This window comes from Anolis carolinensis, chromosome 3 (assembly GCF_035594765.1).
Source record: "Anolis carolinensis isolate JA03-04 chromosome 3, rAnoCar3.1.pri, whole genome shotgun sequence".
Taxonomy (NCBI): Eukaryota; Metazoa; Chordata; class Lepidosauria; order Squamata; family Dactyloidae; genus Anolis; species Anolis carolinensis.
Window position 1 is genome coordinate 22,605,219 of NC_085843.1, and position 25,557 is coordinate 22,630,775.

Sequence of the window (25,557 nt, forward strand, 5' to 3'; positions counted from 1 at the left end):
TCTAAATACAGATAATGACTTTTCATGCCCAGTATCTTCCAGAGTAGACACTCAATGCTGATTACCCTTTAAACTTTACATTTAAGCACAAAACATTAGCTGAGAGAAATAGCTCAAAATGGAAAGTATGAGCTGTCCAACTTCTTAGAACAACGGAGAAAATGTCACTTTTCAAATGATTCCCCCCTCCCCATAAGCAAAAAATATATATTCAGTTTTGAGAGTTCACATAAGGTTGTGTTCTCTAGGGATATATCCCCCTCAAAGATAAAGCCTATTAAATATAAATACTGAAGAAATAAGGCCCTAATTATGTCTTGTCTAGCCTAAGACTGTGATATAAAATAATATGTGGAGAATAAAACACATTTGATTGTTTCAACAGAAATCTGTTCTGTCTTCAGCTGCTGGCATTGGTGATACGGCACTAAAATGTAGACAGCACACTTCTTAACTAATAAACCAGTCAGTGGGGAAAGAGCTGGGGGGAAACAAGTCTCGGAGCAGATTTAAGATGAGTATAACATAAGTAAACTGAAAGCTGGGAGTGATTCTTTAAAGCAGTCAACTCCCTCAAATTAAAAAGTGGTGCTCTACATATTTTGTGCTACAACTTTAAAAGTTTTAAGTTTAAAAGAATTTTAAAAGTTTAAAAGAAGTATTTTAAAGCCAGAAATGTTTAGCTGTCTGAGATTTTGTATTAAACAGCACTTAATGTTTATTTTTCTAAATCAAAACTATTTCCAAAATTCTGCACAAACCCATTCTGGCTCTCCCAGATTTATGAAAAGGAATCGCAAAAGCTTACCCCCAGATTAAATGGATCAGGGTGTTTTTCTCTTACAGAAGTAAAATGTACAGAAAGACAGTTATTTTGGATTTAGACTGGCATGCATCTAGAAATTGATCCAAACATTACAAACCCATATAAAATGTCTTTATATTCTACTTTTATTAGTAACTTGGTTAAAAAAAAGTCTTGTCTGAGGCAAAATTCCTTGTAATTTTAGGAGAGCTTAAATTTTATTCCGGCACAACACTAGCTTTAATAAAACTCTACTAGCTGCAGTAAATTACACTACCTTTAATACAATTTTAACAAAGTCTTTTCAACAGCAACTCATTTGCTCTCTCTAAATGCAATGCCCCACCCAATCCAGAAAGAGAGAGTGTCAAAAAAAGTATTTACTGTCTCAAGTCACTGGACTGTATTAATTTCTTAAGGCAATTCATTTCAAACCTTACCTTCGCAGAAAATGGCTTGACATTACCAAACACAGTATCAGCCCAAATGAAAAATAGAACATTTAGCAGGATCAGTGAGGATGCACTGGGGTAGATCATCTCTGAGTTGAAGAAAATGAAAGTTTTCAAAGGATTTCTAACTGCCTCGAAAAACACTGGCCATTCACTGATGAAGTCTTGAGTTAAGAATTCAGGAATGTGTACAACACAAACATTGGCCAAAAAGCCAGCCCTTTTATGTTTCAAGTTTAGAACACTTACATAAATGGTTTTAAGTAATCCACATATGGTTTGATCTCCAAAGGAATTGTACACTATTCAACAATTTCATCCAGGACCCAGCTATTAATGCTGTACAATTGTTACTTAATGGGAAAATAACTATTGTGTTCTTTTTTAACAAGTGCAAATATAGCATATTTAAATGAACTAACCTGTTGTCACTAGATCCATCTGACCAATGTCTCTAAATGTTTGAAGCAGGCCGCTTTAAAAGATGTATCTGGAGACCCTCCTTGATTCATAGCAGCTTGCCAGCTAATCTATCCACTACTTGTCCTTATGTCTCCTCTCCTTCACATAGTGTGAAGTAGGAAGGGAGCAGATAAGAAAGAAGTATATTGAAAATGGAAATGTTGGAAGGGACTCTCTTGTTCTTGGGTCTTTGAATGTTTCCTTTAATTCTGCCCTCTTTTGATGTAAGGTGAAGGCATCCACACAAAGAGGATTCCACCTTATGGCCTCCATGATAACCATGGGTCTGTCCCAGGTGGTGTTTTGCCCTATCCATACTGTGGGACAAACTTTGAACCTTGTTTTCTGTGCAGGATGGGTTGATGATGATTGTGGTGTGGAGAAACTTGTCACAGTCCTGTTGTCATGGACCAATCACGACCTGGTCAGGTTTAGACTCGCCGGGACTCCAAACCTCCACAGGAGTGGGAGACCGATTAAGATGGTCCACCCCAGGAGGCTAATGGAGCTGATGGATATTTGATGGCTCTTGGGGATGGCTCTCCTGTCACCTTAGCAGGCAATTCTGTCGAAGCTCTGGCTGGCTTCTGGAATGGGAACATGTCCAGGGTGGTGATTCCTCAATGTCCCCCCTCACGAATCAGAGCCAAACCAGGCCCCTGGTTTTCTAAGGAGTTGGTGGCAATGAAGCAAGTGAGATGGAGACTAGAATGATGTTGGCAGAGAACTCAAAGCAAATCTCACCAAGCACAGGCTAGAGCGTATTTGAAAGCCTACTGTGTGGCAATGAAGACAGCAGAGAAATCATTCCTTGCTGACACCACTGCATCTGCAAAGAACCATCCAGCTGAGCTGTTCTGAGTGGTCGGAGAGCTATTACATAATGGTCCTCAAAGAGATATCCCTGACCCCTCAGTAGCCCACAGTGAAGAATTTGTAAGGCACTTTGCAGATAAAGTTGCTCAGATCCATCCCAACTTGGATGCTGTTATTGAAACAGTTCCAGCAGATGTAACTTTGGCTCCTGCTTGTCCAATGTTGATGGATACTTTTCAATTTGTGCAGCCTGAGGATGTGGACAGGATTCTTGGAGAGGTGAGATCTACCACATGTATTATAGATCCTTGTCCTTCCTGGTTGATCAAACAGGCCAGAGGGGGACTGGCAGAGTAGGTGAAGGTAGTGGTCAATGCCTTCTTGAAACAAGGCAAAGTTCCAACTTGCCTAAAGGAGGCATTTATGAAACCTATATATAAAAAAGCTATCCTTAAAACCCTCTATAATGGACAACTATCAGCCAGTGTCTATTCTACTAGCGAGGAGTGCTTATAGTAAATGTTGTTTCAAATATTTCAGCAATATCTCTTTGGTTGTAGTTTGTATCCTTTGTCCATGATCTAGTTTCTGGAGCAACAGGAAACAACATCACTCCACTTTCTACACGGCATCCCTTGAGATATTTAAGGATGGATATTGTTTCATTTCTCAGTCTTCTCTTCTCCAAGCTAAACATAACCAACTCCCTAAGTTGTTCCTCATAAGGTGTGGTTTCCTGAACTTTGATTATGTTACTCACCCCTCTCTGGACACATTCTAGCTTATCAAAATACAACAGCGCAGAACTGGAGAGGTCTGACCAACGTAGAACGACGGGGCACTACTACTTTCCTTGATCTGGACATTATACTCTTGTCAACGCGACTGAGAATTGCATTGGCTTTTTTTGGCCATCACATCACATTGTTGACCCATATTTAGTTTTATAAATTAAAACTACTGTCTTTTATTGTGTGTGTGAGTGTGTGTGTGCTTTCAAAGTGCCTGATCACTTATGAAGATAATGGGGACCCCATACATTTCATAGGGTTTCAGTAGGCAAAGGATCCTCTGTTTTGCCAGTTCTGGGCCAGGCTGTGGCACAGGCTGGTGAGCAGCCAGCTGCAACAAATCACTCTGACCAAGAGGTCATGAGTTTGAGGCCAGCTGGGAGCCTGCATTTGTCTCTGTTTGTGTTCTATGTTAAGGCATTGAATGTGTCAAGAGTCAGACGCCAGTTACAAAACAGAGTTTATTCCGAAGATAAGCCAAAAAATAACATAAACACAGGAAACATCCTTGAAACACTTCACTTATCAGTGTTTCGAGAGTAGATTGGACAATAATAACTCAAAAACGAGCCACGCTAATTTCCCATGCTGGCATTCAATAAAAAACTAAATAATGCTTCAATTCAGCTTTGGAAAACAAATAGAGTTAATTGCTGGAAAATAAACAAACTAGGAAAGCAGTAAAACTGCTTCCACGGTGCAGATAAGCCGAGAGCCTCAAAGGGATGATGAATAGCCGTCGTCAGAAGAATCCAAGGTCAGGTCAGGAGGCAGCAGAAATTCCAAAAGACAAACCAGTAGTCAGAAGCCGGGAGAAGTAGTCAGTCAGAGGGCGAAGACAGAAGCCAGGTCAAATTCCAATCCAGAGTCCAAAGAGGGTGCAGTCATCCAAACCAGGTCCACGAAAAGGCACAAAGATGGTATCAGCAGATCCGAATCACAGTCCAAGTCCAGTCTTCACGAAAGCACAGAGATCCCAATGGCGCCTCAGCAACACCTTGCCACACGCAAAGTGCAGTGGCCAAACATTCCCATTTTATTCCCCTTCCTCCTGGGTGACCAAACACTCACACCCAAACACCAGGTGTCCCAAATCTACTCAGAGTCTGAACTCCACACAGCTAGAGCTCGTGGATCTGGAGTACCTAGCAATTCGTCGGAGTCCCAATCATCCTGCCCACACTTAGCCCCATGAACACTTAAAGAACCATCCTCCCTTCTCCAAGCATCCCAATTGGGATCAGCTCCTGCAGAAACCCCAGGTTCAGAAGTATCCATAGACCCCAAATCCCCAGACATCTCCGGTGGCTGTGCCCATTCAGTGCCCGCTTCCCCAGCCACCACCTGTTCCTCAGCATCCATCTCCCCATCTGAATCTTCCTCAGAAGATCCCCCATATAGCTCTCTAAGTCGCTTCCTGCGCAACTCCTCCAGTGAACCCTCATCACGAGGGTTTTTTCTTCCTCTTCGAATTCCATCACCATCAACCATAATCCCCGAAGGCGCAGTCACAACAGAATGTTTGCCTTATATGTGTGCAATGTGATCCGCCCTGAGTCCCCTTCGGGGTGAGAAGGGCGGAATATAAATACTGTAAATAAAAAATAAATAAATAGGTTCCTTCATCGGAAATAGAGCCTACAGAAACTTGTATTCACTGGCAGTATTCCATTGAAGTACTAACCCAGAACTAACCCTCCTTAGCTTCCAGGCTCAGACAGGATCTGCTGCCCTTGGTGTATTTAATGCCGATGTCATATTAAGATATACAACAGCCATAATTATGACATGTGTGACCAGGTTACTTCGATTTTGCCACATGTTGGCCAAAACAGCTAAATAACACATATATACTGGTTTGCATTATAATATTTTATACTTGTAGTACACAAGCTCACTGTACACTGGGATTCATTAATGTATAAATAAGACAGCCCTCCACATCCACAGATCCTGTATCCACAAAAACTTTGGTTTTGCCATGTTATACAGTAGAGTCTCACTTATCCAACATTCGCTTATCCAACGTTTTGGATTATCCAATGCATTTTTGTTTTCAATACATCGTGATATTTTGGTGCTAAATTCGTAAATACAGTAATTACTACATAGCATTACTGCATATTGAACTACTTTTTCTGTCAAATGTGTTGTATAACATGATGTTTTGGTGCTTAATTTGTAAAATCATAACCAAATTTGATGTTTAATAGGCTTTTCCTTAATCTCTCCGTATTATCCAACATATCCGCTTATCCAACGTTCTGCCGGCCCGTTTATGTTGGATAAGTGAGACTCTACTGTATATGGAACATTTTGCTCTGCCGTTGTATGTAATGGGGCTTCAGCATCCACAGATTTTTGGTATCCATTTATTTTGGAACAAACCCCGAGGGCTGGAAAACAAACTCTGGCCACAGTTTCTTTGTTCTGTCACTTACTTAGTTTGCAGTGTACTATCTAAACAGTCTCCAGTTATTAATACAAGTAGCTGTAAATATTGAGCACTCCCACATTTACAATGTTTTGTGCATTATCCATGAGGTTTCCAGAAAAAGGAAGAAAAAGGAGGCGATAGGGCCTCTGCAAGGAGAAAATGGGGTGATGGCGACAGGGGACAGGGAAAAGGCAGAACTGCTCAATGCCTTCTTTGCCTCGGTCTTCTCACAAAAAGAAAGCCATCTTCTACCTCAGCAACATGGAATGGACGAAGGATTGGGGGAAATCCAACCCCAAATAGGGAAACAAGTTGTCCAGGAACACCTGGCCTCTCTAAACGAATTCAAGTCCCCAGGGCCGGATCAGCTACATCCAAGAGTATTGAAGGAATTAGCGGAAGTTATTTCAGAACCACTAGCAATTATCTTCGAGAGTTCTTGGAGAACGGGAGAAGTCCCAGCAGATTGGAGGAGGGCGAATGTGGTCCCTATCTTCAAGAAGGGAAAAAAGAACGACCCAAACAATTACCGTCCGGTCAGCCTCACATCGATACCAGGAAAGATTCTGGAAAAGATCATCAAGGAAGTGGTCTGCGAACACTTAGAAACAAATGCGGTCATTGCTAATAGTCAACACGGATTTACCAAAAACAAGTCATGCCAGACTAATCTGATCTCTTTTTTCGATAGAGTTACGAGTTGGGTCGATACAGGGAATGCTGTGGATGTAGCCTACCTGGATTTCAGTAAGGCCTTCGACAAAGTCCCCCACGACCTTCTGGCAAATAAACTAGTAAAATGTGGGCTAGACAAAACTACGGTTAGGTGGATCTGCAATTGGCTAAGCGAACGAACCCAAAGGGTGCTCACTAATGCGTCATCTTCATCATGGAAAGAAGTGACAAGTGGAGTGCCGCAGGGCTCCGTCCTGGGCCCGGTTCTGTTCAACATCTTTATTAACGACTTAGACGAAGGGTTAGAAGGCACGATCATCAAGTTTGCAGATGACACAAAACTGGGAGGGATAGCTAACACTCCAGAAGACAGGAGCAGAATTCAAAACGATCTTGACAGACTAGAGAGATGGGCCGAAACTAACAAAATGAAGTTCAACAGGGACAAATGCAAGATACTTCATTTCGGCAGAAAAAATGGAAATCAAAGATACAGAATGGGGGACGCCTGGCTTGACAGCAGTGTGTGCGAAAAAGACCTTGGAGTCCTCGTGGACAACAAGTTAAACATGAGCCAACAATGTGATGCAGCAGCTAAAAAAGCCAACGGGATTCTGGCCTGCATCAATAGGGGAATAGCGTCTAGATCCAGGGAAGTCCTGCTCCCCCTCTAGTCTGCCTTGGTCAGACCACACCTGGAATACTGTGTCCAGTTCTGGGCACCACAATTGAAGGGAGATGTTGACAAGCTGGAAAGCGTCCAGAGGAGGGCGACTAAAATGATTAAGGGTCTGGAGAACAAGCCCTATGAGGAGCGGCTTAAAGAGCTGGGCATGTTTAGCCTGCAGAAGAGAAGGCTGAGAGGAGACATGATAGCTATGTACAAATACGTGAAGGGAAGTCATAGGGAGGAGGGAGCAAGCTTGTTTTCTGCTGCCCTGCAGACTAGGACACGGAACAATGGCTTCAAACTACAGGAAAGGAGATTCCACCTGAACATCAGGAAGAACTTCCTCACTGTGAGGGCTGTTCGACAGTGGAACTCTCTCCCCAGGGCTGTGGTGGAGGCTCCTTCCTTGGAGGCTTTTAAGCAGAGGCTGGATGGCCATCTGTCGGGGGTGCTTTGAATGTGATTTCCTGCTTCTTGGCAGGGGGTTGGACTGGATGGCCCATGAGGTCTCTTCCAACTCTACTATTCTATGATTCTATGATTCTAGGTTAAGATAGAACCATTTGGCTTGTTTGTTTTGTCTTTCACGGGTATGGGCAAACTTGGGCCCTCCAGGTGTTTTGGAGTTCAACTCCCACAATTCCTAACAGCCTACCGGCTGTTAGGAATTGTGGGGGTTGAACTCCAAAACACCTGGAGAGCCCAAATTTGCCAGTTCCTGTAAGGATAATATATTCTCCAAAAACTTTTCATTGAAACCTTTAGTGAAAATAAATTCCGAATTACATTCCCTGGATTCAATGAAAGCCTCCCCACAAATACTAACCAAGGCTGGCCTTGCTTTGCCTCAAAGATCAGATAACATTTGATGCCTTCAATGATTCCAGCCTTTGGTCCTCCAATATTTTCAGTTCCCAGAAATCCTGACATTTGGCTAAGTTGGTTGGTGCTTTTGAAAGTTGAAGTCCTGAAAGCTCTGGAGGAGGAAATATTGGGAACTATTGCTTTTGGACTTCAACTCCCAGAAGCTTCACTCACCTAGGTGAATGGCTAGGAATGTTGGGAAGTGAAGTCTTGAAACCCTGGAGGGCCACCATCGCTTTAAAATGCTAGTCCTCTAGATAGTTTGGACTTCAACTCCCAGAAGTCTGTCACTTTGGTGAATGGTCAGGAATTCTGGGAAGTGAAGTCTAAAAACCTGGAGGAACACCATTACTTTACATCTGGAGTTATTAAGGTTTTTGGACTCCAACTCCCAGAAACTTCAGTCACCTGGGTGAATGGTCAGGAATTCTGGCAAATGAAGTCTTAAAAAAAAATCTGGAGGTCCACCGCTGCTTTAAAATGTGCCCTGTAGATATTTTGGACTTCAACTCCCAGAAGCCTCAGTCACCTGGGTGAACACACAGGAACTCTGGGAAGTGAAGTCCAAAGAAAACTTTGGCTGACCAACCCACTTCCTGATGACTGTTTAGCAAGGCTGCCTTCCTGGCTCCTCCCCCTTTCCCGGGCGCCATTTTGAAGTAGCTCCTCCCACCACCTGCCGCGCGCGCGCCGTCTCCCTTGGTTACCGTTGCGAAGGAAGCAGCGTCGCGGGTTGCTACGATGGCGCCTGGTTCTGAGAGGGAACCTTCGCTTCGGGGAAGACAGAACGAGGCCTTCGAGGGAGTGATGGCGGCGGCGGCGGAGGGCTGAGCGGGGTGGATGGATGGAGCCCGGCGGTGGCGGCGGAGGAAGCGGCAGCGACCCCTCCAGCGGCTCCGAGCGGCCGGCGGAGACCTGGCGTCGGGGCCGCGAAGGGGAAGGCCTCAGGAAGGGCCTCTCGGAGAGCGCCGTGCCGCGGGGCTTGGGCCGCCGGGCCTGGGCTGCTTTCTTCCCCTCCTCTGGGCCGTATCCTTGCGTGTGGCCGAAGCAGCCAGACAGGAAAGCGGGGAGGCGGGGATGGATGGAGGAAAGGTGGGCGAACCAAGCCCCTTCCACACAGCTGAATACAATCCCACATTATCTGCTTTGAACTGTGTGGACTCAGACCACCCAGTTCAAAGCATACATTGTGGATTGTCTGCCTTGATATTCTAGGTTATATGACTGTGTGGAAGGACCCCAAGATCATCAAGACAGATAATCCGCATTGAACTGGGTTATATGAGTCTCAACTGCCATATAATTCAGCTCAAAGCAGATTAATCTGGATTTGATCTGGCAGTGTAGATGAGGCCCCTTCCACACACCTGTAAAAAATCCACATTGAACTGGATTATAGAATAACAACATTGTAACGTAATTGTGCTGGTATATTGTATGTAATACAGTAGAGTCTCACTTATCCAGCATAAACGGGCCGGCAGAACGTTGGATAAGCGAATATGTTGGATAATAAGGAGAGATTAAGAAGAAGCCTATTAAACACCAAATTTGGTTATGATTTTACAAATTAAGCACCAAAACATCAAGTTATACAACAAATTAGACAGAAAAAGTAGTTCAATATGCAGTAATGCTATGTAGGAATTACTGTATTTACGAATTTAGCACCAAAATACCATGATGTATTGAAAACATTGACTACAAAAATGTGTTGGATAATCCAGAACGTTGGATAAGCGAGTGTTGGAAAAGTGAGACTCTACTGTATTAACAATGTAATATAATATTGTTGTCGTCTCACTCGTTCAGTCGTTTTCGACTCTTCGTGACCTCATGGACCAGTCCACGCCAGAACTCCCTGTCGGCCGTTGCCACCCTCAGTTCCTTCAAGGTCGAGCCAGTCACTTCAAGGATACCATCCATCCATCTCACCCTTGGTTGTCCTCTCTTCCTTTTTCCTTCCATTTCCCCCAGCATCATGATCTTCTCCAAGCTTTCCTGTCTTCTCATGATGTGGTCAAAATACTTCATCTTTGTCTCTAATATCCTTCCCTCCAGTGAGCAGTCGGGCATTATTTCCTGGAGGATGGACTGGTTGGATCTTCTTGTGGTCCAAGGCACTCTCAGGATTTTCCTCCAGCACCAGAGTTCAAAAGCATCTGTCTTCCTTCGCTCAGCCTTCCTTATGGTCCAGCTCTCGCAGCCATAGGTTACTATGGGCAATGCCATTGCTTTCACTATGCGGACCTTCGTTGCCAGTGTGATGTCTCTGCTTTTCAATATTTTCTCAAGGTTGGCCATTGCTCTCCTCCCAAGAAGTAGACGTCTTCTGATTTCCTGGCTGCAGTCTGCATCTGCAGTGATCTTCGCACCTAGAAATATAAAGTCTGTCACTGCCTCCACGTTTTCTCCCTCTATTTGTCGGTTGTCAATCGGTCTGGTTGCCATGATCTTGGTTTTCTTGATGTTTAACTGCAACCCGGCTTTTGCACTTTCTTCTTTCACCTTGGTGATAAGGCTCCTCAGCTCTTCCTCACTTTCAGCCATCAGAGTGGTATCATCTGCATACCTAAGGTTGTTAATGTTTCTTCCAGAAATTTTAACTCCAGCCTTGGAGTCGTGAAGCCCCACACGTCGCATGATGTGTTCTGCATATAAGTTGAATAGATAGGGCGATAGTATACAGCCCTGCCGTACTCCTTTCCCAATCTTGAACCAGTCTGTTGTTCCGTGGTCTGTTCTTACTATGGCTACTTGGTCTTTATACAGATTTCTCAGGAGACAGAAAAGGTGACTTGGTATCCCCATACTACCAAGCACATGCTACAGTTATGGTCCACACAGTCAAAGGCTTTAGAATAGTCAATAAAGCAGAAGTAGATGTTTTTCTGAAACTCCCTGGCTTCCTCCATTATCCAGCAGATATTGGCAATTTGATCTCTTGTTCCTCTGCCTTTTCTAAACCAAGCTTGGACATCTGGCAGCTCTCGCTCCATGTATTGCTGAAGTCTGCCTTCCAGGATCTTGAGCATAACCTTACTGGCATGTGAAATAAGTGCCACTGTACAATATATAATATATTGTATATTATATATACTACAACATATTATATAACTGTAATAGTATAATGGTACAATATAATAATATATTGTGGCGCAGCAGGTTAAACTGCTGAGCTGCTGAACTTGCTGACCGAAAGGTTAGCGGTTCAAATCTAGGGAGTGGGGCGAGTTCCCGCTGTTATCCCCAGCTTCTGCCAACCTAGCAGTTCGAAAACATTCAAATGTGAGTAAATCAATAGGTACCGCTCCGGCAGGAAGGTAATGGCGCTCCATGCAGTCATGCCAGCCACATGACCTTGGAGGTGTCTACGGACAACGCCGGCTGTTCGGCTTAGAAATGGAGATGAGCACCAACCCCCAGAGTCAGACACAACTAGATTTAATGTTAGGGGAAAACCTTTACCTTTGCCTTTTAATGTAATGATGCTGGTATATTGTATGTAATATTAATAATTGGGTTGCTGTGAGTTTTCCAGGCTGTATGACCATGTTCTAGAAGCATTCTTTCCTGATATTTCACCCACATCTATGGCAGGCATCCTCAGAGGTTGTGAGATCCGTTGGAAACTAATGGGGTTTATATCTCTGTGGAATGTTCAGGATAGGAGAAAGAACTCTTGTCTGTTTGAGGCAAATGTGACTGTTGCAATTGATCACCCTGATTAGCATTTGATGGCCTTGCATATTCAAAGCCTGGTTGCTTCCTGTCTGAGGGAATCCTTTGTTGGGATGTGTTAGCTGGCCCTGATTGTCAATGACTTGGATGACGGAATCAAAGGCGTACTTCTCAAATCTGCAGATGACTCCAAATTTGGAGGGATAGCTAATATCTCGGGACTGGATCAGGATCCAAAATAACCTCATCAGACTAGAGAGCTGGGCCAAAACTAACAAAATGAACTTCACAAATACTTTGTGCTTTTCCTGCATGATAGGGAATTGGACTAGATGGCCCATGTGGTCTCTTCCAACTCTATTATTCTATGATTCTAAGTGTGTGGTGCTATACTTAGGCAATAAAAATGAAAGGCACAGATATAGAATGGGTGATATCTCGCTTGAAAACAGTCCATGTAAAAGGGATCTAGGAATCTCAGATCCCTTAATAGTCTTAATAAATGACAAGCTGAATAGGAGCCAACAGTGTGATGCGCAGTGTGATCCTGGGTTGCATCAATAGGAGTTAATAGCGTCTAGACTGAGGGAAGTTTTGGGGTTTGTTGCTTCGTAATGTCTGACATGGTCCTGTGGGGTAGATCAGCAGTAGTCCCGTTCTTCGTTATGGAATCTGCCATTACTTTCATTCATTACTTTCGGATGACCACATTTGTTGTTCTGCGACTTTAGGTTGACTTCAGTTTGTGGTGTCCATATTTTAGAGTTCTTAACCAGATTCATTCAGAGGAAGTTTGCCATTGTCTTCCTCTTAGTCTGACAGAATATGACTAGTGGACTAGTGGCAGAGTTGGGGATTCAAGCCCTGATGCTCCAGAGTCCTAGTCCAACACATAAACCATTGTGCCACACTGTCTCTGAAGGCCACATTTATCTCATTACGTTTACCTGACCTGATTAAAGCAGTGCCTGATTCCTGCCAGAATGTACTCAATTGCTTAAGACAAGGAAAGGAGTGTGGAAGAATTTTAATATGTTTCTTTGTTGTTAAACTGCCTTGAGGCCAGACATCAATCCTAAACTTTTTAAACTTGAATTGTCATCTTGCAAATTAATAGGACTTCATTCTCCTTTTTTTAAACCCAAGATTCTTTCTATCCTTTTATATAGCTCCTAAAGACCTTTGAGATACCTGGCATTATTCACATTGACATACTGTTTATGATGGAGAGAATATCGGTTTGGCCCATCATTACTTTGTCCTTCTAATAACTAGTTCTGTTAAACCTCAACACAGTCATCTGCTCCTCTAGCCACAAATAAGTCTGACTGAACTGAATGGGGTTTGCTTCTGTTGGAACCCTTTCCTCCCTCAACTCTCCATGTGACTCAAGAGAAAAGAGCCCAGTTCTATATATATTGCTATAGGTCTTCATCCTTGGACTCTGTATATACAGCTGCTTTAAAGATACATTTGTATCTGTTTCAAAACCTACAGCTTGAACCTTGTGGCTAGGGGCATGAAAGAAGCACTTTCACACTTCCTTTGCTTAGGCTATTTTCATTGTGTGGAATGCTAATTAATTCAAAAGATGATTAATTCAGAATAACCATGTTGGGGAGCATACACTGTAATGTGTATCATAATTACATTTATTTGTTTCTAAGTTGTATATTTCCAACCAGTGTCATAATCAAGAATGTAATCTAAGTTATAAGGATGTTTGTTACAATATCTATTATCTTTAATACCATGGTCAGAAATTTAAAAGTTCTTCTTGAGAGGGATTTATCAAAAGAACGTCATGAGTTGCTAAAGGATCAAAGATTATTTCATACTCAAGCACGAAAGCTTTCTGTTGAAACAAATAAAAGAAGGAGGTATGTAAATATAGACTGTGCTTCACTTTATATTTACATTTTAAACAAGATAGTTGTGTGATTCTCTTTCACTTTCAAAAGATGAAGGAAAGGAGTCTTGTGTGACTTGTAAGACTAACCAATATACAGTATTTCAACATAAACTGCTTGACCTATAGTCCATTTCATCAGATGCATGAAAATGTGTCATTCACAAAAATGAAATAAACTGGTTTAGTCCTCAAAATGTCACAAAATTCATTTTTTCTTCCCTCTCTTTATATTTAAGTATGTGTTTTACTTAGGTAATCCTTTCTTGAGACTGGCTATAAAGATAACTTCGATTGTTATGATGTGTTAGTGATGTGAAGTGAGAAGTGAAAGCACAGGCTCGTGATTAAAAGATTAGTAATCAAATATTTCATTTTAAAAACTAATTTTAATGAGTTATATAACCCCTGAAGAGGACCTTTGAGAGGCTGTACAGGCTGAAATATGTTGGAGTTTTTTAACCAGAATCATAGAATCATAGAATAGTAGAGTTGGAAGAGACCTCATGGGCCATCCAGTCCAACCCCCTGCCAAGAAGCAGGAAATCGCATTCAAAGCACCCCCGACAGATGGCCATCCAGCCTCTGCTAAAAAGCCTCCAAGGAAGGAGCCTCCACCACAGTCCGGGGCAGAGAGTTCCACTGTCGAACAGCTCTCACAGTGAGGAAGTTCTTCCTGATGTTCAGGTGGAATCTCCTTTCCTGTAGTTTGAAGCCATTGTTCCGTGTCCTAGTCTGCAGGGCAGCAGAAAACAAGCTTGCTCCCTCCTCCCTATGACTTCCCTTCACGTATTTGTACATGGCTATCATGTCTCCTCTCAGCCTTCTCTTCTGCAGGCTAAACATGCCAAGCTCTTTAAGCCGCTCCTCATAGGGCTTGTTCTCCAGACCCTTAATCATTTTAGTCGCCCTCCTCTGGACGCTTTCCAGCTTGTCAACATCTCCCTTCAACTGTGGTGTCCAGAATTGGACGCAGTAACCAGTAAAAACATCCATGAGTTAAGCACTTTGAGATGTTTCTCCTGTTTCTTCTGCAGAATTTATTGGGTGTTCCTCAATATCTTTAAAATCAGGACAGATAATGGGCCAGATCAAAAGTCAATTAAATTTAGTGTAGATTATAAAGTCAGTGAGATTTAGGGCCCTTCCACAAAGCCCTATAACCCAAAATATCAAGGTAGATAATCCACAATATCTGTTTTAAACTAGGTCATCTGAGTCCACACTGCCATTTAACCCAGTTCAAAGCAGATAATGTGGATTTAATACAGTTGTGTGGAAGGGGCCTAAATTAATTAATTAATTAATTAATTTCCAGCATTTATACCCTGCCCTTCTCACCTGAAGGGACTCAGGGCTGCTTACAACAATTGGCAAAATTCAATGCCTACAACATAGTTATAAATCAAAAACATATAACATACAATCAATTAAAAAACTATTAAAATATAATATAAAAATTTAATACATGTAATTAGATCCATTCGTAAGTTTACAGTTACTAAGTTTTGTTGGAAGACTTTCACAGCCGAAATCACTGGAGAACACCTGGAAACAACAATGTGGTTGTATGGCTGTGTCCTACCTGTTGGGAATCATCCTGGACTACTCAAGTCTAAATGTAGTTAGATAGATGATAGAGTTAGATTGAGGGAATCCTTTCCTGTTTCCAAAGCATGCCTAGACAGGCTTTACTGTGTTTCACCCTATCCTGTTTACGTCACATCCCTTACTTTGAAGTTAGCAGAAATGTGACTCTCCAGGGACACTAACTTCTCATTGGTCAGAATGTCTTTTATGGCCCCAATAAACTGGACCATAAGGTCGGAACCATTTTGGTTCTCTCTTCTCCCTTTGTTCTTCAAGCTAACAAGAAGCATCCTGCCATCTCTCCTGGCAAGTTGTAACTATTTAGATGTTTGTTATTTTTCCTTTCTTATTTTTCCTTAGAAACCAGTCTAGAGTAGTCTAGACAGCTCCCAAGCCTTTCTATCTACAATAGAGTTCTTTTTACCTGAATAAATACTTTTTGAACTTTTATTGAGACTCTGCAACCATTGCAATCCTAAATAGACAAAGGTTTCTCTTGCTCGCCCGCGTGTAAGTAACTGTTGCATTTGAAAGCTTTGCTTTTGCTACTCTGCTGTTTTTTGGTGGAATCTCCCCCAGAGAGGGTTAAATTGAGTCTAACTGCTCAGAGATTACCACAACACTACCAACATTTTCTTCTGATGTTTTGCCTGCATTTGTGCCTGGCATCTTCAGAAAATACTCTGAAGATGGCAGCTATAGATGCAGGTGAAACGTCAGGAGAAAATGCTGCTAGAATAGAGTCATACAGCCTGGAAATCACACAACATCCAATTACTAAGTTGTCCTGATGATTTAGATGGATCTATGCCAAACCTAACAAAAGTCTGAGTGTAACCCAATGTGTCTGTGATACTAGTAAACAGGACTAACACTTACATAGGTGACCTTTTGAAATAACTGCTAACTTAAAGTATAGCTGGAAGATAGGGTATCTTGTTTTAGCTTCAAATTGCGCAGCTAAACAACACTTAACCCTACTGCAATGACGAAATGTATAAAGTTCATCAGCCTGCATAAGCTGAAGCAAGATAATGTTCATGTAACCATAGATGCACTGCTAGATTTCTGCTAGTATTCCTTTTCAACTGAACAAGTTTTCTTAGTACAAAAGGCATTGTACTTGATAGGTTTCAACAAGCAGAGAAACATGTAAAAACAGATTCAGAAAAGTGATGGAAGAAGAATTTCTGATACATGGATTATTTATCTAACCATTTATACCCTGCCTTTTTTTAAATGCAAGGCAGCTAACAATTTTTGTACCATAAGCAAATATTTTAAGAATTAGACAACAACAACTAAACTACCAGAGTAGAAAGATTAAAAGAATACATAGCTAGAAAAACAATTTTCCTGATCATTTGTAAGCATTTAAACCACTTTGGTAGGAAGGATTCAATCATGGCCTGAAAGCCTTATGAAAAAGAGACTATTCTGTGATAAGCCATTCAATAGCCCGGAAACCACACACATAAACATATGTCCACTCACAAGTTTGTACGTCCAAATACATTTACAGGGCTTACTCCAGGTAGCTGTCAAACTGTAGTCTCAAATATCTTTCTTCAAGAAAAGCCCTTTCCTTAGCATCCAAGACACGCTTCAACAAGATGAACACGTTTCACTTAAAGCAACAGAATTGATGCATTTGAGTGTATATACTCACATATTGCTTCTCCCTTGACATATGAAGAATTTGCTTGTAATTAAATACAAAGTTACTTTTAAGATTAGTAAAGCAAGCAATAAACTACTAAAACAATACTCTCCATTACATATTGTGACAGCAAATTCTGCCATTTCTGCATTGTGTGAAGAAGTATTTCCTTATCCTTGTCAACCTGCCATTCAGCTTCATTGGATGATTTTTTGTTTAGCTGCAGATCTGTAGTTCATTCCCTTAAACTCCATTTGCCAAGGCATTCTAATGGCAAGAGAGTTAGGAGTGGATCAATTTAATTCTGTAGAGACACCAATTTTTGTGAATGATAGAGAAATGTGTTTCCATATCACGGTCCATAACTTTGCAGTCATCTAATACATTCAACCTTTTTCTAAACTGGAAAACCCTTGACACTGCAATGTTTTACCCAGGAGAGTTGTTCTAGCTGTGTGATAATTATCAATAATTTGCTGTCATTGTTTTTGATAAAGATGAAGATTCATTGTTATAACCAACCGACATGCAGTGGGAGTTTTCTACATAGGACTATGCTTTTCCTTCTTTAGTATATCCAGCTGCAGAGATTTTAAACAATAAGTCATGTTCTACAACATTTTTGTTATAATATTTGGTGGTTCAGTCAGTGGATTTCCCATCAATACTTAGGCATACCCAGGAAATTGGGATCTCACGAGATGGCTAATTGGATACGGATAACTATCAACTGCAGTTCCCATTGTCCTTCCACTGCTTATGCTGGCCAGGACCCATAGAATTTGCATTCCTAATAATAGCTAGAGGGCCTTAATAATAGCTAGAGGGCCTTAAGATCTCCTTTCCTGCCCCACACGATCACACTGGCTCTATCTGGCTTCATAACAAGGAACACTTTGCATCAGGCTTGTAGCTTCTGATCGGTTTGTGCCTTTTCTAATCAGTTATTTTTTCACTTTCCCAGCTATAGTGAATCTCAACATGTTTTCAAATCAAACTGACATTTTAATATGTAGTACCACAGTATTTGGAGAAGGGTTTATTATTGTTATTATCTTTATCTTTATTTCCTGTCTTTCTCCCCATGGGGACTCAAGGCGGTTAACATCTATGCACACTAGAAAGTTTAAAGAGAGCAATACAAAAGTTAAAAAACAATCAAATAGTAACAGTAAATACACTATACAGTAAATACACTAAAATGGCCTTTAAAACTCATATCCCCCATAATCCTTCCCAACCTCCCCAAAGCCTGAATTAAAATGATGTCAGTCACTTAATATCAAGGACATTATATTTTTTCAATAGAGCACTGGAAGAAAAATGGAAAGAGGATGAACAAAAAGAACAAAAATTTAGAGAACAAATTCTGCTGCAAAGGAAACAGAAACATCAAGAAGCCACTGAAAGATTCCAACGTAGTCACCTTCCATCTTCACAACGCAAGAGTGGAGGAGGAGGTTTGTAAATAAAATGTATATATTAAGAATGCATATATATTTCTGTTACAAGAAAGAATTAATTCCAGAGTATGTTGTGCATCATTTCAAATTAAAATACCTGTTTTTCAAAACTAGATGCCCATTTTTGGGCACACACTATTTGGTGTCTTTTAATCTTTTGGAAACATTTTTAGTAGTCTTCATTGTTCTGAGATGATCCCAGAAGTGGAAAATGACCCTTATTTACTTAAATATTTACACAGTATTTGAAACACTGCAGTAAAACAACTTTGATATTTGTACCAATATGATCACTGGCATAGCTGCTTATTAGTACAGACTTGTAAGTAACTGCTTTATCAACACTGCTTGTCAAGTTTCTTTTTATTTTCAATTTCATTGTTCTCACTCTTTGCATTTGAGCAGTTCATATATGCTCCTTTTTACCTTCGAAATTTGGTTACCTCCTTTTTGCAGGTCAAGGAAAGGTATGTATAAAACGTTTCTATATCTCTACTGTTAGCAATTTCAGAACTCTGAACTGTTTTCATTAATCATTTTCATGTTTGGATCCCTAAAGTCACCTTTTATGTGAGCAGAGAGTAGAGTTAATTCTCTAGTTTTATCAGACAGCCCTACAAAACATCAATCATAGAATCATATAGTTGGAAAAGGCCTCAGAGGACATCTATTCCAGCACCTTTCCATGCAGGAACACACAACTAAAGCGCTGTAATAATTGTACAGTTCTCAACTTTTATTTTATTAACTGACAATTTTTTGTGTTTATTTATTTGTGCTTTTTTAAAGTAAATTCAGAATAGAAACAATGTGCATGATTAAGATCAGTTTCAGTGAGTTAGTTTTGTTCCAGTCTATAAATGGAGCAAGTATACACACAGTGTGAGGACATACAATATTATTAGCACATTCAAATGTCACTTTCTGTTTTCCAACATTCAGATACTAGGATATGGTATTTTACTTACATTCTTCTCTAGTCTGGCAGTCATAACTGCATCCGTTCCAAAGGTGAGGTAATATTTTCTGTGGGCTGATCAAATGAGTCACTGTCAAATAAGAGAGCTTAATATTGATTTATTTTAACCTTTTCTAAAATGCATGAAGAGTGGTGCTCGATTGAATATAATTTGTTGTTCAAATCTATTACCTATGAACCCATCATAAGTGGTAATTTTATATATAAGGAAAAGTACACAATCAGTTATATACCAATCTGTAATATTGTCTTTGAAAATTAAAAGTCTCTCACACATTACCTCTAGTTTTGGTGATTAACTAGAGTTTGGTTTTTTTAGCTTGTTTAATTTGTATCAATGACAAATGGTCTGCTTGGCTTGGCTATTTGGCTGCTGGAATTTTGCTACATTTTATTTGTATTATGAGTGCTGCAATGGTGTGTTGTTGGCACATTTCCTACTGTTTTGTCATTTTGCATTTGTTCTAATGGGTTGATATAGAATAACCGTTTTGGATGTATAGTGTTCCCTCACTTATCGCAGGGGTTACGTTCCAGGACCACCCGCGAAAAGTGAAAATCCGCGAAGTAGGTACGCTATATTTGGACGCTATATAGGGATGCTGCCGCTGCCTTGTGAGGCGAAAACAAAGCTGCTTCAGCCTCCTTTTCTCTCCCTTCAGCTTCTCCTTCCTTCCTTCCTTATGCTTCTCCTTAGGAAGGAAATAGAAAGAGGGATTTATAATATTATTTTATGATTTATAATATTATTTTAGTGTTTATTAAAAAACTGAGAGACAGTGAGTCTGTGTAAAGCGAACCGTGAAGTAGTGAGGGAACACTATAGTTCTTATTGAAGTACAATAGAGTCTCACTTATCCAAGCTAAACGGGCCGGCAGAAGCTTGGATAAGCAAATATCTTGGATAATAAGGAGGGATTAAGGAAAAGCCTATTAAACATCAAATTAGGTTATGATTTTACAAATTAAGCACCAAAACATCATGTTATACAACACATTTGACAAAAAAGTAGTTCAATATGCAGTAATGTTATGTTGTAATTACTGTATTTACGAATTTAGCACCAAAATATCACAATATATTGAAAACATTGACTACAAAAATGGCTTGGATAATCCAGAAGCTTGGATAAGCGAGGCTTGGATAAGTGAGACTCTACTGTACTGTAAGTGAGACTCTAACTCATTTGTGATTATTTATTTTGATTTCAGTGAGCTCCAAGTTCAGATAACTTAACTTGTTATATACAGTAAAAGGATAGCATAGAATTTGAAATACGTAGTTCACAAAGAAATTTCTGAGAGACTCCCCTCAACCCATATAGCTTTACTAGGTAGGAAAATTTAAAAAACGGATAAATACCCAGTAGCCCATTTCACCAGCAATACTTATATCACATCAAAATGAGCTAGAGCTCCTTGGGTATGTTACCATTGATTGCATTTTTGTACCATGTACTTCTTTTTGTTGTTGTGTACCTTCAGGTAGTTTCTGATTTATGACTAACCTTTCACAGATTTTTTCCTGCTTTTGTGTCCTTTATGACCTAAGGAAACCCTAATCCAAATCTATCATGGTATTTTTCTTGGTAAGATTATTTGAGAGGAGATTTGCCATTGCTCTCTTAGGCCCAAGATCAGTGAGTAGGTTTCCATAGCTGAGTGAGAGTTTGACCTCTGGTTTCCCCATGGTTCCCATCATTCAAACCACTACACCAAGATGGCTCTTTTTGCAAGTCTAGGAGCAGTTTCTCAAAAGTTTAGAGACTGCAGTTTAAAGTATGTTTAATACGGGACTACAAATATACAGAGCTTCTAAAACAACATTTATAAAACAGAAAATGAGGACTATGATAGAATATTCACTGAGTGCTTTTAGAGTGCTGTTTTGTTTTTATTGCAACTTGCATTTTTTTTATTAAAAACTTGACATTTAACACAATATGTGTTTCCTTTTAACCCAAAGTGCAGGGAAAAACAGAACCTAAATTGGATGAAGCTCTTCAGAAAATTCAAGCAACAGGATTCTTTCCATTCAGAGTCACCGAAAGGTAGATATTCCTATTGTTTAAAATTCTGGTATGCACTCATGTTAAGAATACTGTTTTTTAAGCAAGATATTGAACTTTAAATGACTTTTGGGCAGGGAAAGATATGTGGGATTAATATGTTGGATTGGTAGACCCAGAATTTATAATTAAGGTTGAAAGTCCTTTTTACTTTTTTTGTATTTCTGTTCTGTAACTTCTTGCAGTATTACATACCATTATCAAAAACTATGCTTTTGATGATTTTTTAAAATTACTGTTATTGATACTTTCCTAGATACTTTCTTATTAGACCTTGGAGTATTTAACAATGCTATGAATTATGACAGTGGGATCTTTCAGATTTTGTTTATAGCTTAAAATAAACATTGTTAGAAATGCGCTTTTACATATGCTTTTTACACTATTTCATAACTATTAAGTAGTTTTGCTTTGTCAAATTTACATCAAACATAACAGAAATTGTTTTAAAGACAGATAATGTGAAATATTATTGATAAAACTGGTAAAATCATAGTTGGCAGCAATTATAATGTTTCATCCCTGCAAAAACTACTGACAGGCCTTCCTCAGCTACCAGAAATGATCCTTTTAATTGGAAGCAGAACTCACCAAATGTTAGGTGTGATAGAATAATGCAAGAAAATAGAAGGGGAAATCTGAATAGTGGTCAACTTCTCTTCCAACAAAATCTAGATGAAATGCAGCAGCAACTGCAAGAACAGCACTTCAGCAACCTCCAGGTAGGATAATGTGTCAGATATTTACTTTTTCATAATTCATAAAAGTACAGTTCATAAACTACATTGACTTGAATGTGAATCCAATAGATTCATTGTCAATTCAAGAATTTTGGCATCCAGGATTGGCAGTGCTCCTGAAGACAAATCATCCTGAGCTATTACTTTCCCTCATTCATGCAAAGTTACATGAATGAAAGCACCCTATAAGACATTATACAATTGCTATGCCCTTATTTGATGCACCCTTGTTAAGCCAGATATGTTACAATATACTCAGTTGACAAAAGTGTAATCTCTTTTGCTGTCTCCAGTTCACTGTAACCACCTGCTCTCCAGGCTTGAAAACATTACTTGTGAGAGGAGCATTGCTCTTGCAACAGGATTATAACCTGAATCTTAAGACTCAGAAAATCAGATGGTTCTTCTCAGACTAATAACGACAGTGCAGTCATTCTATTGAAGTCAGTATTACTACCGTATTTCATCACATAATAATAGCCACTGCTTAATTCTTGCATCCCCTCTTTTGGGTCCCAACATTGGTTTTTTCCTTTCCTCATGTAATAATTACAAATAATGATAATAGTAATAATAATAATAATACAAAGCAGAGCTCTCCTTCCTCCCCCGCATAAAGCGTCCCTAAATCCACCAGGTTTATAAATGTGGCAAGTTTCCATAGCAGTTATGTGACCAAACTAATACAATTAATTTGGCAGTTTTTTAGTGTTTCTGTTTTAATTTTTATTTTAGCAGATAGGGCATTGTATCCTAGGGTGACATTTTGATGCAGAATTCACACATAACTAGAACACACAATAGGGATGTTGCTAAAGGGTTTTAAGCAGTGTCTGAGTTTCAAATACCTGCCATGTGGATTTATTAATAAATAAAATATCTGGGGCAAAAATTGTCCCAAAAAATCTGTGGCATATTGTCATTGAAGTACTTTATTCCACACATTGGATGTCAGGACCCAGGCTGCAGAGCACCAATAACCTTACACAGAGGCCAGAATCTATCTAATATCTTTATTATAGAAATATATAAAGTCAATAAAAACAAGTGAAGAATAAAGTTCAGAAGCAGACCTTTCAGGAAAGGCCAAATATAGTCCAGGAAAATAATGTCCAATATAAGATATTAGAGTTCAAAGTTATAATCCATTAACCGAAACACACACTTTGCCAAGCAGAAGTGTGGGGAGATGACAAGGTCTTATAGTCCATTGAAGCTTGACAACAAGGCTGGAACTTAAGCTTGATTCTTGGCTGGATCAAAGACTTGAAACGTGGCAACTTGAAGCATGAAACAAGGTCCGTGGCAAAACGTGAGACAAGGCAAGACTTGAAACTAGATCCGGGAAGCAGGGAACAAGGAATACGAAGTCCACACACGATCTCTCTCTCAAGCTGATCAATTGACTCCGCAAGGTTCCCCTTGCGGCAAAACCCCTATATAGGGTCTTGTTTTCCCGCCAACAGAACACTTTCCCTGGAGAACAAGAAGCGAAACCCAACTCTGTCCAGATGCATGACTCCTTAGAATTTCCCAAGGGAAGCAGACCTAATCAGCTAATTGTTTGGCAGCGATTCTGAGACTCCGGCGATTTGCCTCCCTGACTCCTCTATCTCTATTATAATTGTCCTTTCGGGAAAACGGGGGAGAATTCTGCCCAAGGCTTGTTTGGTTAACTTCCTGAGGACAAACATCCTCCAGGTGGAGAGGCTCCGATTCAAGCTGAACCGGTGGAAATCCCATGTTTTCCTCCTCGTCTGCCACAATAACACTAGGAACGGGACTACAAGGCCCATGAGACATCACACTGGAAGATATTTGAGTAAAAATTCCCATTGCTTTTTGTGGTTTAACGATGATGCAGAGAATCTGGTGTCAGCACCAAAAGTATCCCTCTCTCTGTTCAGATTTTGGAGGAAAACAAGATCCTGATTATTTGATCTTGTGCAAGAATGGCCAAGTGGATTAACTGATATCATAAAAGGCAAAGATGATAAAGTTGGTGCAGCTATCCACAGGTTCTTCATGCAGAGCAGCTGAAAACATTAGAACTAGCCTGAGGCAAAGGAGGACGTATACAAAGAAAGAATACTAGTATATTTAATAATTATTATTTACTGTGAGTTATCAGTGAACAAACAGAGAGGAATGATGTGTATTCAGTGGAACAAACAGAGGAATCGTGTATTCAGGGCATGAGAGAGAGCCTACCAAATTCAAAATGTGGAAGCCCCTAGACATCACTGAGCTGCAGGCATACACTGCCCTATTGGTACTGTAGCATTTACAGGAACTGTCTTCCTAGTAAAGGAGTACGGCAGGGCTGTATACTATCGCCCTACCTATTCAACTTGTACGCAGAACACATCATGCGATGTGCAGGGCTTCATGACTCCAAGGCTGGAGTTAAAATTTCTGGAAGAAACATTAACAACCTTAGGTATGCAGTTGATACCACTCTGATGGCTGAAAGTGAGGAAGAGCTGAGGAGCCTTATCACCAAGGTGAAAGAAGAAAGTGCAAAAGCCGGGTTGCAGTTAAACATCAAGAAAACCAAGATCATGGCAACCAGACCGATTGACAACCGGCAAATAGAGGGAGAAAACGTGGAGGCAGTGACAGACTTTATATTTCTAGGTGCGAAGATCACTGCAGATGCAGACTGCAGCCAGGAAATCAGAAGACGTCTAGTTTTTGGGAGGAGAGCAATGGCCAACCTTGATAAAATACTGAAAAGCAGAGACATCACACTGGCAACGAAGGTCCGCACAGTGAAAGCAATGGTATTCCCCATAGTTACCTATGGCTGCGAGAGCTGGACCATAAGGAAGGCTGAGCGAAGGAAGACAGACGCTTTTGAACTCTGGTGCTGGAGGAAAATCCTGAGAGTGCCTTGGACCACAAGAAGATCCAACCAGTCCATCCTCCAGGGGATGGAAGGGAAGGATATTAGAGGCAAAGTTGAAATATTTTGGCCACATCATGAGAAGACAGGAAAGCTTGGAGAAGATCATGATGCTGAGGGAATGGAAGGAAAAAGGAAGAGAGGACGACCAAGGGTGAGATGGATGGACGGTATCCTTGAAGTGACTGGCTCGACCTTGAAGGAACTGGGGGTGGCAACGGCCGACAGGGAGTTCTGGCGTGGACTGGTCCATGAGGTCACGAAGAGTCGAAAATGACTGAACGAGTGAGACAACGACGTCTTCCTAGTATAGCCTTGGAAGAATGGCGTTATCCAGTCTCAAAAAACTGCCACTTTAGAGCAGCAATTCACTTGAAGAGCTTTTGTACACTGACAAGGTTCTTGAGTTTGTCAACAGGAAAGCTAGATCAATGCGTAAAGTCAGTGCTAAATTAGTTGTCTTTTGGGATACAGGGACTCTTTGACGAGGCAGCTTTGAATTTTGTAGACACCAGGGACAGACCTAACCACTGACAAACAGTTGCTTAAGTTGACAGATAAATGCCCATGTTGGCAATCTGCCTTTTTG

The 25,557-nt window shown here is 40.5% G+C and overlaps 2 protein-coding genes across 7 annotated transcripts in view; one reads left to right on the top strand and one right to left on the bottom strand.

Annotated features, from left to right (window-relative positions):
* angptl5 (angiopoietin like 5) overlaps window positions 1-8,563 on the bottom strand; it is a 29,028-nt gene extending 20,465 nt beyond the window's left edge. Inside the window, exon 1 of one of the 2 annotated variants that reach the window (XM_062974570.1) lies at window positions 8,147-8,563. Coding sequence is in view for 1 of the 2 variants with exons in the window: in XM_008108064.3 (XP_008106271.2) it covers window positions 1,246-1,344 (99 nt within the window). In the remaining variant the exon portion in view is untranslated. Of the gene's footprint in view, window positions 1-1,245; window positions 1,492-8,146 lie in introns of those variants that run through there. The other variant, XM_008108064.3, reaches the window with a different exon arrangement.
* Window positions 8,564-8,669: 106 nt separating this feature from the next.
* cep126 (centrosomal protein 126) overlaps window positions 8,670-25,557 on the top strand; it is a 31,387-nt gene continuing 14,499 nt past the window's right edge. Inside the window, exons 1-5 of one of the 5 annotated variants that reach the window (XR_010004053.1) lie at window positions 8,670-8,998; window positions 13,414-13,533; window positions 18,121-18,272; window positions 21,221-21,305; window positions 21,865-22,045. Coding sequence is in view for 4 of the 5 variants with exons in the window: in XM_062974569.1 (XP_062830639.1) it covers window positions 8,817-8,998; window positions 13,414-13,533; window positions 18,121-18,272; window positions 21,221-21,305; window positions 21,865-22,045 (720 nt within the window). In the remaining variant the exon portion in view is untranslated. Of the gene's footprint in view, window positions 8,999-13,413; window positions 13,534-18,120; window positions 18,273-21,220; window positions 21,306-21,864; window positions 22,046-25,557 lie in introns of those variants that run through there. The other 4 variants (XM_062974569.1, XM_062974567.1, XM_062974566.1 and 1 more) reach the window with 4 other exon arrangements.